A 17,067-nucleotide genomic window follows, 5' to 3' on the forward strand; every position below is an offset into this window, starting at 1 on the left:
TGCTAGGAGATGTGCCTTTATAGGACATAAGGATGGTGTTAAGGGTTATGTCCTCTATGACTTTTTTCTAAACAAATCTTCTTATCAAGAGATGTCATATTCGATGAGAAGTTCTTCCCCTTTTCTGATTCAGGAAATTCAAAGGAAGACACTCCATGGCCTTTCACAGTTGACTCCTACACCTCATATGACCCAAGCATTCCACAAAAAAATCATATGTCATCTACTCCTACTCCTGCACCAGTTGAACAGCAACCTCTTATGCACGAACAACAACATTCTGCACCTATAGCAGATATTTCAAATGAAGAGATTCTTTCACATTCAGAACACTCCATTGCTCCTACTGCTCCACGAAGATCCACTAGAATGAAGGGATCCAAATGGGTTTATCGCATAAAACATAATGCAGATGGCTCAATTACTCGATACAAAGCAAGGCTCGTGGCAAAGGGTTACAATCAAATGGAAGTAGTAGACTATTTTGAAACATTTTCACCAGTTGCCAAGTTGACTATCATTCGACTTCTCCTTGCTGTTGCTTCTTCTCGTGGATGGTTCTTAGAGCAACAAGACATCAATAATGCATTTCTTCATGGAGATCTCTCAGAAGAAGTATACATGTCAATCCCAGAAGGTGTTGTTTCTCCCATTCCAAATCAGGTTTGCAAACTTGAAAAGTCTCTTTATGGACTTAAGCAAGCTTCACGCCAATGAAATGCCAAATTAACTACTGAGCTTCTCACACTGGGATATGTCCAATCTACTGCTGATCATTCCCTATTTACTAAACAAAATCATGATTCATTTACTGCACTTCTTATCTATGTCGATGACATGATTTTGACTGGGAATGACATGAGTGAGATACAAGCTGTCAAAAGTCATCTTGATGATTTATTCAGCATCAAGGACCTTGGACCCCTTCGATTCTTCTTGGGTTTCGAAGTTGCACGATCAAAATAGGGCATTGTGCTGAATCAAAGAAAATACACACTTGAGTTGTTATCCGATAGTGGTTTAATTGGATCTAAACCTGCTTCCACTCCTATGGAGCCTACCCTTCGTTTGTGTCAAAATCATGGAACACCTTGCCATGAACCAGCAGTATATCGCAGACTTGTTGGACGTCTTTTGTATCTTACAAACACTAGGCCTGACATCTCCTTCGTAGTTCAACAACTCAGTCAGTTTGTAGCTCATCCAATGCAATCCCATTTTGATGCAGCCACTCGTGTAATGAGGTATCTTAAAGGGTCTCCATGCAAGGGAATTCTCTTTCCTTCTCAGAATTCTTTGCATTTATCCGGGTTCACAGATGCAAATTGGGCAACATGCCCGAATACAAGAAAGTCTACAACCGTATTTTGTGTTTTTCTAGGCTCATCTTTGATTTCTTGGAAGTCCAAGAAGCAAAGTACAGTCAGTCGTTCTTCAGCAGAGGCTGAGTATCGTGCACTCGCTACTTTGACATGTGAGGTGCAATGGTTGACCTATCTTCTTCATGATCTTCATATTCCAATTTCTGCTCCAGCTATGATCTATTGTAGTACATTTAGCACACAACCCAACATTTCATGAAAGAAGTAAACATATAGAACTCGACTGCCACATCACGCGAGAGAAAATCACCAAAGGATTGATCCATTTGATTCCTCTTTCTACTAAGCAGCAGCTTGCTAACACATTCACAAAGGCACTTCACCCAGCCCCCTTTCGAGAGTTTCTGTCCAAGTTGGGATTGTATGATATCCACCTCCCAACTTGAGGGGGGATGTTGAGTATCAGTTAACTCAGTTAGTTAGTTTTCTATTATGTTAACTCAGTTAGGTAGTTAGTTTAACTCAGTTAGTTAGTTTTCTGTTTTAACAGCTGTCACTTTCGTTATGTATTGAACTAACTACATATTTAGGGAACTGTGTATTTTCTAGATTGATTTGATTCAATGAAATATTCAGTTTCTACTTTCTCTCTTCACCCTCAAATGGGTTCCTTGAGTTTCGCTTGTTTCAGTAGGCCAGGTTGAACGTAGGTCGGGCAGTAGGCTAGGCCAGGCCAGCCTGGCCCATTTACACCTAGCATGATTAATGCTAGGCCTCTTACATCTGCACTTGAGCTATGAGGGTATGCTTCAAGGAGTTGATTGCAAAGATCAGGATCGACTGTTTGCCTGCGTGTTTGCTCCTTGAGTTTCACATCATTTGGCTGATAAACTCTGCAGTGACCAAGTGGCACTGAAATTGTATATAGAATAAGAGTGCTACATATAAGAGATAGGTGCTTCAAGTTTGCCATCTTTTTTAGAATAAGATGGGTAATTGAAGTGTAGAAAATTTAAGAGGATGGATGAACTGAGAAAGTGAAAGGAGAGAACTAAAAAACTGCAATCAGAGTGAATATGTGTGAACTTCTTAAGCTTTCAGCATCTAAATAGGAAATTGTCTCTGTCAATCACAAGACACATCATTTGGAGCGAGACATCAGATGGGATTTTCACTCTAAAGTCAGCTTATGATTTGCTAAATAACAACACAGCTACAACTCTAGCTTATCAATGGGACAATATCTGGAGGTGGATGGGACCGGAATGAATACGTATGTTCCTTTGGTTGTTGGTTGGAGAAAAGTTATTGTCTAATAGTCGGAGGCTTCAACGTCACATGACATCTTCGGGTGTTTGCCCTAGATGTGATATCTCTTGTGAAACTAATCTCCACGCTATCCGGGATTGCCCTCAGTCAAAAGAGGTTTGGAGGTTGGTGGTTCATCAAACCAGTTGGCAGGTATTCTTCTCGCTTAATCTGCATGACTGGATCTTCTCTAACTTAAAAAATTGTAGAAGCTTGGCAATGGACGATGATTGGCCTTTGACTTTTGGGATATTAGCGTGGAGCATTTGGAGGAGCAGAAACACTTGGGTTTTTGAAGGAAAAATCAATAATGCTTACACAATTGCCCACTCAGCCTTGGGGTATAGCAATTGTGTCAAGCATACAGCTACCACTCTCCATGCAGCAGGTCTTCAACCGAGAAAAAGTGTAGAGAAGATGATAGCTTGGTCTTGTCCTCCGTTAGGATGGGTTAAACTTAATGTTGATGGGGCTAGAGCTGGTAATGGGAATAGATCAGGATGTGGTGGTGTTATTCGTGACCCGTCCGGAGCTTGGATTATTGGTTTCTGCAAGAATTTGGGGCCAGGTACTGTTTTGCATGCAGAATTATGGGCTTGTTTGGAATGTTTGCGTTTAGCTTGGGAAAAAGGATTTAGAAAAGTGTGGTTGGAAGGAGATTCCCTCTCAGCCCAACAGATTATTTCTAATGGGTGTCATCAGGATCACCCTTCGTCGAGCTTGGTGCAACATATTAGAGGAATGTTGCAAAGATGTTGGCAGGTGCAGATTTCTCATGCCCATCGTGAAGGAAACAAAGTAGCTGATTTCTTAGCTTCACATGTGTATAGCTTTCCATGGGATGTGCAAGTCTTTGATGACCCTCCTCCTGGCTGTCTTCAAAGTTTATACAGCGACACTGTAGGTGTTCGCTGGGCTAGGTTCTGTACTTAGGCCTTTTTGCTGTGTTTTTCATTTCCATTATCTTTCAAAAAAAAAATTAATACACTAATTAATACTTTATTTGGTAAGTAATCAATATTTTTGTGGGATGAAGCAATATATTTATTGCTTTCTGAAGTAATTAAATACGCTATTAAATATTACTTATTTTGTAAGACTTCTTGAAGTAATTAAAGATATTATTAATTAATTACATTTACTATTGCCTTAAAAATTAATTGATTACACTATTACGTATGAAAGTTTCTTTAGTGTTATGGATACGTCGAATTTATTTTTTATCAAACCATCCTCTCACCTGATTTTAAAATAAATTATTTATTAATAATTTGACTAAAATAAGACACATCACACATTATGAGTGGAAGATGCACCGAAAACTCGGTGCATCCGTAACACTAAAGATATTCTCATTAAGTATGGCTATTAATTTCATACAAAATTACAAATAGTTTTTAGTCAAACTACAATTAATATTATTATTAATTATTCAAGAAATAATATTAATTTGTGAAGTAATTAAAAACATCATTAAATATTATTTTTTTCATCATTAAATATTAACTATTAAGTAAATTTTCTTGAAATAATTAAATATATCACTAATTAATCAAATTTAATAATAAAAAAAGTCAATAGTCTTCCTTTTGTTTCAAAGTATCTGTCACTTTTAAGAGAATTGATTTCTTTTAACTCATTTTTCTCTTTAGAGAAAAATTAATAAAAAGGTAATATTTTGAGTATTTAGCTAAAATCTAATTAAATTAAATATAGTTTTATTTTCCGAGTATTTAATAGAATTCTTAGTCATTGTGCCTTACTTTGTTGATATATTTTGATATATGTTTCCTTTAATTTGAACACATGAGATATATGAAAAAATGTTACTAAAAACAATTTTTTTTTTTTTTTTTTTTTGCATTCTTAACACATTGTGCATTACTTTGTTGATATTATTTGAGTATTTTTTTCTCAATTTTATTAAAATTATAAATTTATAGATATATTTGCATTATTTAAAACACTTTAAAACTGTTAAACAAGTTGATATTACAAATGATTTTGAATCAAAGTTTAGAAAGTGAATTATAAAATATCTCTATATTATAATTAAATATTAGAGATATTATAATTAAATATTTTTAAATTATTTACAAATACTTTACCTATTTTTTTTTGGTAAATCATACTTTACCTATTTTAAGTGTATCAATTCTATTATCTTTCAAAAGAAATTCCGTAATCGTTATCTATCCTATTTTAATTTCTAACATATTTTTAACGTAATTTAAATTATTGGAAATTAATTATAAATTTGATGAAGTAGCTGCCAACATAAATTATACAAAAAATTTAGAGAAAAAATTAAAAAAATTCAATATCATACATTTTAAAAATAAAGAAGAAAAAATCACATTTACTAAAAGAAAATTTTAAATTTTATCCTACAAATTATTAGTTCGTAATGAATTTTATATAATTTTGAAAAGTAAGAAAAGTTATAATTAAACTTTAATTATTAGTAACACAGGGCGTTTGTTTTAAGCATATAATACAAGGCATTTAAACTTGCAAGAATAATAAACTTTGTTTAAAATAAATTTATTCAGACTTGTAATATGGATTCAAATTGTAACTAAAATTATCAAATTTATAAATGTTTAAGCTTCAGTAAAATAAAGCATTCAAATTTGATTACCAAAAAAAAAAAAAAAAAAGCATTCAAATTTAACATTCTCTTTCAGCATAAAAATAAAGTATATGTTTTAATTTAGATGCTCAATTTTATTATGTTTTTATCCAAAGATTAATTTGTATTATTGTCGGATGTAAATTCACTATTAAGGAACGCATCATGTTTTATAATACTAATATTTTTTTGGGTATAAAACTTCTCCTGTAAAATCCAACTTTTCCTACCATTCTCACATGAAAAAACAGCCATTTCTTTTCTTTCTTTTTTCTAAAAATGGTAGGGCTCGCTTGCTTTTCTTCTATCAGTTGCAAAAATTATTTTCTCTATAAAGCCCTAGTTTTTTTATGAGGTAGGATATTTTTACTACCAAAATTTTCTACTACTAACTTACTACCTATCTAATCACCATTGAATCAAAGAGAGAGAATACTAAAAAGTTTTTGAAAAAAGATAAAATATTGATCCAATGATGATTAGATAGGTAGTGAGTTGGTAGTAGAAAAATTTGGTAGTAAAAATATTTCTCCTCATTTTTTATAACAAAACTTTAAATTACTAATCTTTTAATATTAAACTATAGTATATTTTTCGTGTTATTCCTAGGAAAAAATATTATAATATTGGTCTCCCAACCGTATGAACATTAAACATATATGAAATATTAACTACTGAAAGGCTAACAAAAAAAAAAAGTAAAATTGAACCCGACGTGAATCGAACACGCAACCTTCTGATCTGGAGTCAGACGCGCTACCATTGCGCCACGGATCCTCTTGATGTTGAGGTGCATCATAAATAATAGAATTTATATACCCGAATCCTCAGTGCATATTATTAAAAAGGCTTATTAGAACGTGTCATTCTCTGATGATTCATGAAGATGTCTCATGATTCAACCACTTCATATGGATTATGATAATGCCACATAATATACAATATTCAATGAAGCACATTGATAACTACGTGACAAGGACAAGGCATGAATACATGGCTTGTTTCTGTTTCTCTGAGCTTTCCCATTATATAAATTGCGTACAATAGTAAACATCATTGACACCAACACACGTGTCAAAATTGTGTGTATGTCTTTGCTGAGCTAGTATCATTTACCTTAAAATATTGTCAGAACAAGATGTAACTTTCCAAGTTCCAACTAACCATTCCTTTTGTCTAACACTATTGTTTGAAAGGCAAACTTTTCTTTTTTTCCTATTGCACGAGTAGAGACTACTCATTCAAGTGATCCTGTGTAACCTATGCTCCTACTGAATCTAGAATCAGAATACAGAATGGGAGAAGAAGAAAAAAAAAAAAAAAATACAGGGCTATAGTGCATACATGAAGCTGGCAGATAAATTAGAAAACATATCTAGCCACCAGAACTTAGGCACTCAGCTTCACCACTAGGTGCCACATGGCCAACAAGGCAATGTGAAAGATGCTGTGAGTAGACTTGGCTTCTTTTCTCATCACAATCAATTATTTTCCAGCAATGTTTTCTACCCTTAACATTCCCATCATCAAACTGAACATTCTTAGGTAGCTCAGAAGCTAACAGGGTAGACAACTCCATCCTCCCAGAAGAACCTTCACGGCCATTGCTCACAATCTTCATGAACTCTCCCTCTACCAAATCTATGTCCACAAAGTTATTCTTGCCTGGTTGCAAGCCCCAGTAGAAAACCACATTTGGTTCTGTTTTCTCATTGTCAACATATTCTGTAGGGTTAGGGTCACAAAAACCTTGGACCCCCTCCAGCTGCAGCAAACAAAACCACATGAGGAAATGATGATCAAATATATGGAAAGATGAACAATAAATTCCTGTCATGATTCATGATCACAAGTGAAGTTCCCAAAAGCAACAGTAAAATCTAAAGCTGAAGAGAATATTTTTACTCCATAAATATTTATGCCTAGTCCTTTCGTGTCATCTTGATATAGTTATAATCTATAAAGCATCATGTTCAATAATAGTGGAATATTTACAAATAAAATGGAAAAGTTTTTTCCAGTATGATTGCAGTGAGTGAATCGCAACCATAGTCAATTCTACACTGCCCCCCCAAATTTTCTAATGTCAAAGTAACCATAACTATATGATGAGTTAGCTAGATTTACCATTAGAGCTACTACTTACAATGAGAAGAAGACCACGAAAGCGTGACTTGACCCAACCAACCCAGTCTCCAAGCTCACATTGATCAGGAGTAGACAGGTAAATCTTGACAAATTGGGAATATCTTTTTGAGTATGGAAAAGGCTCAAATACATTATCCCAAGTGAAATCTGGCTTCAAAAGATCCTTCAATGCAACCAAATAAAAAAAATGAGCAAAAAGCATACTCAAAGGGCAAGTTATTTTAAAAAAGCATCCATGTACTTCATCAGGTAAAAAAATAGCAGCATCAACTTTAACTCCAGTTGTCCAAGCAAAAGCAGAAAGGGAGAACAATATACAGAACATTATGATTAACTGGCTCTGAATAAAAGTAGTAACACAAACAGAAAAATGTATAGCAAAAAGGAAACTTAGGTTAAACAACATAACATACCCTCGTCATATTATGTGCCCGTAAAAACTCAGACCTGATCCGGTAGAATGTGCTTTTAGTTACATTTGAATGGACATACTCATAAGGGCTAGCTGGCAGCCGAATAGGCATGAAGGACCGTATTTCCATAGCATCTTCAGCTGTTGGTAACATTCCTTCCTGCAGCATCACTGGTGTAGGCCAGGGCCAAAATGCAAATGTTCGAAAAAAATTCACAATTACACCATTTAAGGTGGCATCAGGATGTCTTTGACAAACATAAGCTGCAAGAACCGCCAAATGAATTCCTCCCAAATAACCAAGTAACTGCAAAGGAAAAATGTTGCTTCATATGAGCCATGAAAGTTGAGTTCATGCATGAAGTTACGGAAGTAAACATTACTTAAAAGTACAAATGCACTTACAGTTCCATACACTCCTCGTCTTTTCGCCCATAATTTGAGACATCGTAGCACGGATTGATAATTCTGAAATGCATAAGTTTTGCATATGAGAGACCACAATGCACAAGAACAATAAAACAAAACTAGACCAACGGTCCTCCCAGTCCCCCACATGCATAGAACTAAAGAAAAGGGGGATCTACTATCCATCCTCTAGTCTCAACTACAAGAACAACAACAAAAGTTGACATATTTTAAGTCCTTTGCATGATCCAGAAAATTGTCTGATTTTTTATGAATATGATTATTTTCTTTTATGGGGGGAAGAAAGGATGGACATGCATCATACCTCAACATTTGGAACTAGCTGAAGAATGCGTTTGTTTGCACGTACACCAGACAAGCTTTTCCAACTGGCATCGTTAATATTCCTCATGAAGAATGGGTTTAGTATGTCAACATTCTGTAGAATAATTAACAGCATCAATGAAACAATAATTTATTTCACAAACCAAGTTCAGAAGACTATTAAATATAAAAAGAGTATTGTGGTGCTAAAACATAATGTTAATGCACAACTCAAAGAGCCAATGACATTATTTTGAAGAAATTTTGAACATGAATGTTCACAAATTTGAAGGGTCTCCACACATGCACTAGTCCAAACTTCATTTTAAAGTTTTTTTTTTTATTTGAAAACTAGATTATGTTTCTTCATACTGACCTGAGGAACGTATAGTACTTTAAGTCTAGCGAATGGAAGATCAACGGAAATCCCATCAAATTTAAATCGCATTAGAGGAACTTTTGCACTCTTTACACAGTGAATCTCTGATACTTCAGGTCTCTTTTCGAGCATGTTGAGCATCACAACAAAAAAATCGTCCTGCATAGATCATATTCCGTAAAAATTAAGACAAACATTACATATCCAAAAAGGAAATGATAAAAAAGATGAGAAATATAATTAACTTACTGCAATGGAGGCAAAGAAAGGAGCAATGCACAAAGCATCAATGTCAGACTCGGAGCTGTGAACCTGAACATCATTTGAAGTTTAGAAGAGAACAAACTTTAGACTTGTCAACAAGTTTAAAAGTCAGATGCCAATAAATTAAGAGAATCTAAACTTAGACAAACTCTTTAGCTCTCAGCTTATAGACCAAGAAAAACCAAGTAAGTAAGGGAAAAACTAAAAAGGGAAGAACTTACTCCAAGGCCATAAGATCCAAATGTCAATATGGTGGCAGAAGTAACAGCAATCTGGTGCTTTGGTAGTCGACGCTGCCACGCAACCTTCTTGATCCATGATGAGACTATCTGCAAAGTGAAAAGTATGATAAATAAGGTAACAAAATAGAAGAACAAGATTTGTAATTAAATAGCAATACGTTCAAGACAGTACTACAAGGTGAATAAACAAATATCGTGATACAAGAAAACTAAATTTATATTAACAAACAAATACAGGGATTTGTTAACATACAAAATATGGTTTCTTTTCCCGTGTGGACAGGAAATTTAAAAAGTTGCAACACTTATAGCTATGTGATAGTTTCATGTGTAAGTCTTATCATCAAAATAAGTTCACTGAATTGTGCAATTCTGAAGAACTTACCTATTTTCTCAATCAAGCTTTGAGAAAAATCCCCAGAATATATGTTAATAGTGCATCCGACCCACAATTTATGCATTGACCGAAGAAGTATGAAACTTTAAAAGGGAATAAAAGAAATATTCAAAATGCCACAACAGAAACACACCACCAAGTTAAGGACAAACTGGGGGAATGTTGTACAAGAAAACCTGTTTGAGCTTCTGAATAACATGTTTCCTTTTCTCTTCCTCTTCTGGCGAGGGAACAAGTCCTTCATCAGCAATGAACTGCAGAAAGTAGAACCCCCCCAAAAAAAGAAAAGTTATAAACTTTAAAGAATACCAACCAAAACCCAAAAACAAAAAGCAAAAAGGGTTCACCTGAAGCAGAGACATAGACCTTTGGTTATCCATTGTGAAGAACAGAGATGGGTTCAGAGGGAATGCAAGCAGCCCCCCGGAGGGTGGTGGTCGTGGTGGCGGCGGCGGCGGCAGAAAAGGGTCAATGACCGTAAACGTTGGAGAAGGAGGATAAAAAACGACGTCACTTCTGATTGGGTGAGAAGTTAAAGCTTCCAATTCCATAAAACTTCGGAAAACCCCTCCCGAAATTGCTAAACCCAAAAATAATGCCTCCAATAGAGAATTCAAACAAAGTAAGGACAGCAAATTAAAAATTATATATTTTTATTTAAAAAAATAAAAAAACAGCTATTCGTGCGTTATCAGAATTTCTAAAAACAAAAAAGAAACACAAAAGTTAGCGGTTTTCTGTTGAGACCGTCCACAATAAGAATCCTGCCACCTATTTTTAGCATTAACAACATTCACAATACCCTCTTTGTCTTCTTCTTCGTCTTTTCTTTTCAGCTTCTTCACTTCACTCTCTCTGAGTCTAAACTCTGAACTCCATGACATTTCTTGTGTCCAAGGTTTTTGTCGGACACGTGGCAATGCATTTAGAAGCCAACTGTCAATTTACGATCCATCAAGAATGACACGTGGCAATTAAAACTGTGATATCTTGATATCAGAATCAGAACAAAGATGCATGTTTTGCCATTTGGATTACGATTTTTTAAGCAGTCAAGTTTGGTTTGTTTTCATGAAGTTCACGGCATCAATTTTGGGGTGAGTGAGTCAGTCAAGTTGAATGTTGACATAATCAAACAATCTAGAAGAAGTTCTGCGTAATGGTAATTGTGACTTGGAGCTTAGCTAGCAGATAAACACCCACCACCAATTCGCATTTAACAAGCAGGTAACTGGCTAAATTTACATTACAAATTTGCATCTTTCGCGTGCAAAAGTGGTAACGTGAGTCTATCATATTATTTGGTTATAATCACTTATTTAAAAATTATATATTTTTCTCTCACATTACCACTTTTTAATATGGGAGGATACAAATTCAATTCCCGTTACAATACCCCTAAATTTTTTATTTTTTATTTTAAAAGAAACTCTCTTTTTTCAAGATATTAGACAAATGAAACAAAGAGATTTTTGTTTATTAAAATTTCAAAAATGTAAGTAATATTTTTCTTTATTTTTTTATATATCCACCTATTTATCAATTATCCAATTAATCTAGTTTGAGCAGAACCTATTACAAGGGGTGACTTTTTTAAAATCATTTTTTTATTTCCTAAACACATCAAAATAGTAAATAATTTTAGGAAAATATAAATATTATGTCACAGGAATGAGTTTTTTGGTCGTGCAACTATTTTTTAACTATATACTAAAGATAATAGATAATTAAAATATTAAAGTTGGTGATGAGAAGAAAAAAAAAAAAAACTCTGATATTATAATTGTAGCACACGGACATTAATTTTTATGGCTCAAATGTTGCTAAACCTAAGCTGGGAAAATTGAATTTGTGCCTACTGCCGTGTGCCTACATTATATATTCAATACAAATCCCACCTCTTTCCTTTTTCACCGTCAGATTATTAAGACAATGGTGGTTATTAAGTGCCTCTTTGCTTCCGAGTTTGCCGTCAATAGAATTGCCTTGTTAACCTTCAAGAATTTTTTTTTTTCTCTCTCTGTTTTTTAGGGAACTTCAAAAGTTATATTTATTAATTAAAATATGTTTGGCTCCACCATTCTTTGGTAAGAATAGTTAATTGAGTTTCAGACCTTATATTCTATATAAAATTTCTTCTCCTACAATGTGACATGGAATTTGTTTTTAATTTTTAATTTTTATTTATTACTTTATTAATGATTTTTCATTTCTCTCATTTATATTTTTATTTATTTTTCATATTTTCAACATTTTATTTTTTTAATTTACTTAAATATAATTTTAAAGTAAAGATTCATCTGTTTTAAGTAATACTTATTTTTTAATATAACTTAATTTCAGTTTTTAAATCTTTGTTTATTAAATAAATAATTAAAAACAACTGTACTTATATAAATAAATAAAATAATAATAAACTAACAAGCTAACCTAAATAACTCATATAGGATTGGATTAAATCAACGGACCAAATTATATTTGATACACTGTAAAACTCAGCTCGCAACAAACCAGGCCTAATGAACCGCTCAGCTCGAATTGACCTTGTAATGAAAGGATTTTTTATTTTTATTTTTTGTTTACCCACATTTCTTGGCTCTTACAGTGAGAATTCAAACATGACACAAAAATTTGTGTTCCAATTGAACTATATTTAAATTCATACTATGTTTATGGTAGTAAAATATATTTATCCTTTTAAATGACACAACTTATGTCATTTCACTCTCACAAAGAAATAAAACTCACACTTTTATTTTTTTTGTCAATTTTCTTTTCTTCTTTATCTATCATTTTCTCTCTTAAAATGAGACAATTTTACATTATTTAAATAGCACACACTTTTCTCTAAAATATATCACATAAAAATTTGTGCCACATCGTGCATACACAAATTTAACCCATATTTGTTTGGCTAAATTAGTGCTTTGACCTTATAAATTTGTAGTTGTAATTATACTTATGCTTTTCATATCGTATTGTGTCAAAAAAAAAAAAAAAAAAAAAAAAAAAAGTGTGAGAAACGAGTTAAAAAAAAATTGGTTTTCCCTTTATTTTAACATTTGTTATTATTAAGTAAAATCTTATTTAATTTAAAAATGTTTTTATTAAGTAAATCTCAAGTTTGCCTTTACTAAAAAGGAGTGGTCATGTTTTTTTATTGCTCCACTAATTTCTGGGGCGAAGTCCAGTTCGACCCGGGTAGATTACCTAGCATTGACAGGTGAGTCTCCCAGCGAGGATTTTCTGCATACACAAGATTTCAAACTCAAGTCCTTGAGTAAGCAAACCCAAGTACCTTACCACTTGAGTCAACCCTCATTGGTAAAACGAGTGGTTATTTAAATAAAGGGTTTTATTAGTGTTATCTTATATGATTTAAATGTTGTTTCCAACACACACAATAAAATAAAGAGAGAAAGTAAAATGATGAAAGATAAAGAAAAATATGTAGACCCCACCTCTTTAATGTGTTTAGAAAAGTGATGTTATATCATGTTACATGGATAAACATAAAACCCTTAAATAAACCATATCACATTCTGCCCATGACCTATCTTCATTTGCCCTTTTCTAGTGTGCTCTTGGTGATACGCAGATCTAGTAATTGTAATTGTTGAGTTATATTTACAAATTTGCAAAAATTTATTAAAAAAATTTATAAACGATGCTTCCATTGTTTGTTGTAGAATATGTGAAATGTGAGATTAGAAAATAAACCATTATGCAACCCCAAAGGGAAAACCAGAACGTATATGTTAAAAGCAAAATGTGTTTTATCCTTTTAATCTGCCACAATCTAAAAAAAATTTAACAATGATTCACTCACATATCTACAATACAAATGTCATGTCATGAAAAATATTTACAGAAAAACAAAATAAAGAAAGAAAAAAAAGGAAGGGAAAATTAGAGAGTACAACCACAGCAGAGGAAGAAGGAGCAAAGCATAGTGGCTAAGACTAAGGACTCGAGAACCGTCACAAAAGTCCAGACCACATCGTCCACCAACGACAAGTTCCACTGCCGCAGACTCTCCAAGTTCCAACCTGTGCTCCAATACGACCAGCGGAGCATCGACCACGGCAGCGATAGATCGATCTCCGGCCACCGGAAGTTGGACGTGTACCACCATCTGCCGGAGCCAGACCAAGGGCACATCCTGCCTTTATCTTCCAACTCTTTCCTCGTTGTTCCTTTTTGTTCTTTTTCTTTCTTTCTTTTCTTTTCTTTTTTAGGAATTTCTCTTTACATAATGATGTCGGGGGGCATTTATTAGTCTTGGGCTTGGCTTATAAGTGAGGGAAAGGGTCGGGATGGGGCATTTGATACGAGTGGATGAAAGAAAATTGTGCGTAACACGTGTTCACCCAAAAATGTTTCCACCGATTTTTCTCTTCCGATAATCACGTAAATATATTGCAAAAAATGTGTCACGTTTTAAAAAATGTAAATTTGGATCATTTTAATTGAAAAATATATATATATAATAGAGGAGAAACAATGAACAAAAAAAAATAAAAATGTAAATCTCACCTCCTAATGACATAACTTTTGTCATTTATAAAAACAAATATTTTTTCCAAATATAATTTATATAATATGGTTTTTATAATACGTAGGGTATTTGTTGATATTTATATGAAAAAAAGAAGAAGGATTATATTATAAATGTTTTTTATATTTATATCAATTTGATATTATTTTGTATTCCATTTTTACCGTTGTTTAAAATTTAGTATCTTTTTTGTCTGTATAAATATGATAATTAATAATACTTTAATAGTTAATTTAATTTTAAAACAACTTTTTGTGTGAGTAATTATAAAATTTTGTGATTACTGCTTTTTAATATTTTTGATTATTAATAATTTTCTTTTTGTTTTTAAATGTTGTCCAGCACCTTTTATTTAATTGTACATTATCAAGAATATAATTAGTCCAATAGCTAATGTTTTTTTAATAATTAGTCAAAAACAGAATTAGAGTCTATGTGACTATGTCATCCGATCAGTCTTATCACATACCTTATATGTTAATTAAACTTTTATTTTAATGTAAGACAATTAGTTAATTGTCATAGACCGATTTCTCGAAGTTAGTATAAGCAATTTTTTAAGACAATGCTTTTACACAAGTGCATTGTTTAATATGATCTACTCAATTTATGTAAGAATATCAAAGTTTAGATTTACATACTGAAGATGTGATTTTTGATATTTCAAAAGATTGTCTTATTTGTTTTGATGTTCTTTGCAAATTAGTTCTTGTTTTGATGTGATCTACTCAATTTATGTAAGAATATCAATGCTTTTACGCAATTTGTGCATTGTTTTGATGATCTACTCAATTAGTTCTTGCATTGTTTAATATTTGTTTTGTTCATAATTTTTTTAGGGCAAATTGTAAAATGACTATTTTAACAACTTGGGTAAATATAGAAATAAGTGAGTCAAACTTGTCAACTTCGGTGCGCTTTTTGTTATGGGTCTATGAGCTTGTTTGGATGGACTTTTTTTTCTTCAAAAGCTGCTTTTCTTAAGAAAAAAAAAGCACTTCTCGAAAAAAGTTTGTTTGGATGTCTGTTTTTTAAAAAACAGAAGTCATAAAAAAAATCAAAAACTTACTTTTTTCGAAAGTTAAAATTTTTAGCTTTTATAAAAAGAAGAAGTCAGAAGTCAAATATTTTTTTTCATAAATCAAATATTTTTTTAAAAATCTAAATAGCTGTAAATTTTATAGAAATTACTTTTTAAAATAAGGAAGTGATAAAAAGAACTTTCTTCAAAAGTCAATACAAACGACCCCTATGTGTTAGACCTATATTATAATTCACATTGGTTAGTGTTATATTAGAAATACTTTTCTTATGTTGTAGGAAAGTAATTATCTCATGTTGTAGAAATAAAATTATAAATGGGACACACAGATAAGAGGAGAAAAAATGGCAAATCCACCCCTCTTTTGTGTGTAGAAAAATTATTTATCTCATGTAAAATGAGATAAATATAACCCGTGTTATATATATTCAAACTTAAACACAAAAATCATTCTATTAAGTGTTTATAAAAAAAATCATTCTATTAAGTGAGTTTTACACTGCATCCTTATATAAATCATTACTTGGCCCATTTTTATTTAAAAAAATTATAATTAATTGAAGCCCACAACAATTAACAAAATTTTAACAATTTTTTACTTTATATTTTATTTAACATTTATATTTAATATACAGCTAAGCAAAGTCAAATAATTTTAGCTTCATGGGTGAAATTATGCCGGTATTAAGAGAAAAATGGACGTTTATATTTTTAGAATAAGCTTTCCCCAAAAATATTTTATTGAAAAAAAAAATCGCCCACAATCCACATCATACTTAGCTCATCAATTTTAGATCTACGTTAATCCCCTCTTTAAATTAATTAATAAGTTCAAGTAAAGGTTGATGGATCAAATGAATGAACACAGAGGCACACGATGTTAGGGGTTGGATTTTCTTCCTTTTTATGAAAAAGGTTGATGGCTATGACAAGCCATTCGTCATAGAATCAAGTTGGACTGGGCTTTTGGCATAGTGGCATTACGATCTATTGAATTTGTTGCATTTGGATTTACGAGGAACATCTTTTTTAATACACGTTGTGGCAGGAGTTAGGTCACCCAACTCCCTCATTTTCTCTCTATTTTCAAATTTTATTTCAATTTTTTACGTAACTACTTTTAAATTTAACTGTTGGGCTTGTCAGGAAACTACTACATGACGTGGGAATAAGTATATAATCACATATTTGTTTAGTAGTATAGAAACATGTGACGTGCGAGTATGTATATACAATCACAGACATAGGGAAGTAAAATAATCAAGGTACATGTGAATCAACTAAAGCACCACTGAATCACATTACAAAAAATAAAGAAAATAAAACTTCACTCATTGAGCCATTGTCATTATATTTCGATTTGTTTACCTAATAATATTTTTATCAAACAAAAAGAAAATATCAATATCATTAGGAGGATTCTAAGTTGTTCATGAGGTGTTTAGGTGTCACGAGTGATGTAAAATAAAAATATAGTTAATTTAGTTAAATAAGTATTTAATTATATCATTTTTTGTAAAAAAAAATTTAGATCAAATGGATATATGATTACCCAATATTATGTAGTAAATGTAAGGATTTATTTATTTATTTATTTATTGAAAATATTCTAATCGGTTAATGGTTTCACG

At 32.3% G+C, this 17,067-nt stretch overlaps 2 protein-coding genes and 1 non-coding gene across 3 annotated transcripts; 1 reads left to right on the forward strand and 2 right to left on the reverse strand.

Moving 5' to 3' along the window:
- The first annotated feature begins 1,050 nt into the window (after positions 1 to 1,050).
- Positions 1,051 to 1,581, forward strand: LOC133297603 (uncharacterized mitochondrial protein AtMg00810-like). The gene has a single exon (XM_061496770.1). The coding sequence runs from the start codon at positions 1,051 to 1,053 to the stop codon at positions 1,579 to 1,581; it is 531 nt and encodes a 176-aa protein (XP_061352754.1).
- A 4,386-nt stretch (positions 1,582 to 5,967) lies between these two features.
- On the reverse strand, positions 5,968 to 6,039 carry TRNAW-CCA (transfer RNA tryptophan (anticodon CCA)). The gene has a single exon. It is a non-coding gene; the product is annotated as a tRNA-Trp (tRNA).
- A 220-nt stretch (positions 6,040 to 6,259) lies between these two features.
- Positions 6,260 to 10,830, reverse strand: LOC133297611 (nuclear poly(A) polymerase 3). The gene is made up of 10 exons (XM_061496779.1): positions 10,184 to 10,830; positions 10,013 to 10,090; positions 9,419 to 9,526; positions 9,183 to 9,245; positions 8,931 to 9,092; positions 8,556 to 8,669; positions 8,228 to 8,290; positions 7,824 to 8,129; positions 7,409 to 7,573; positions 6,260 to 7,027 (listed from the first exon to the last, which is right to left on the reverse strand). Exons 1-10 carry the CDS (start codon positions 10,385 to 10,387, stop codon positions 6,638 to 6,640), a joined length of 1,653 nt encoding a protein of 550 aa, XP_061352763.1. The 5' UTR covers positions 10,388 to 10,830; the 3' UTR covers positions 6,260 to 6,637.
- Between the last annotated feature and the right edge of the window lie 6,237 nt (positions 10,831 to 17,067).

This window comes from Gastrolobium bilobum, unplaced genomic scaffold (assembly GCF_033153095.1).
Source record: "Gastrolobium bilobum isolate Gb01-03AN ecotype WA unplaced genomic scaffold, APGP_CSIRO_Gbil_v1 utg8551, whole genome shotgun sequence".
In the NCBI taxonomy this organism is placed as follows: Eukaryota; Viridiplantae; Streptophyta; class Magnoliopsida; order Fabales; family Fabaceae; genus Gastrolobium; species Gastrolobium bilobum.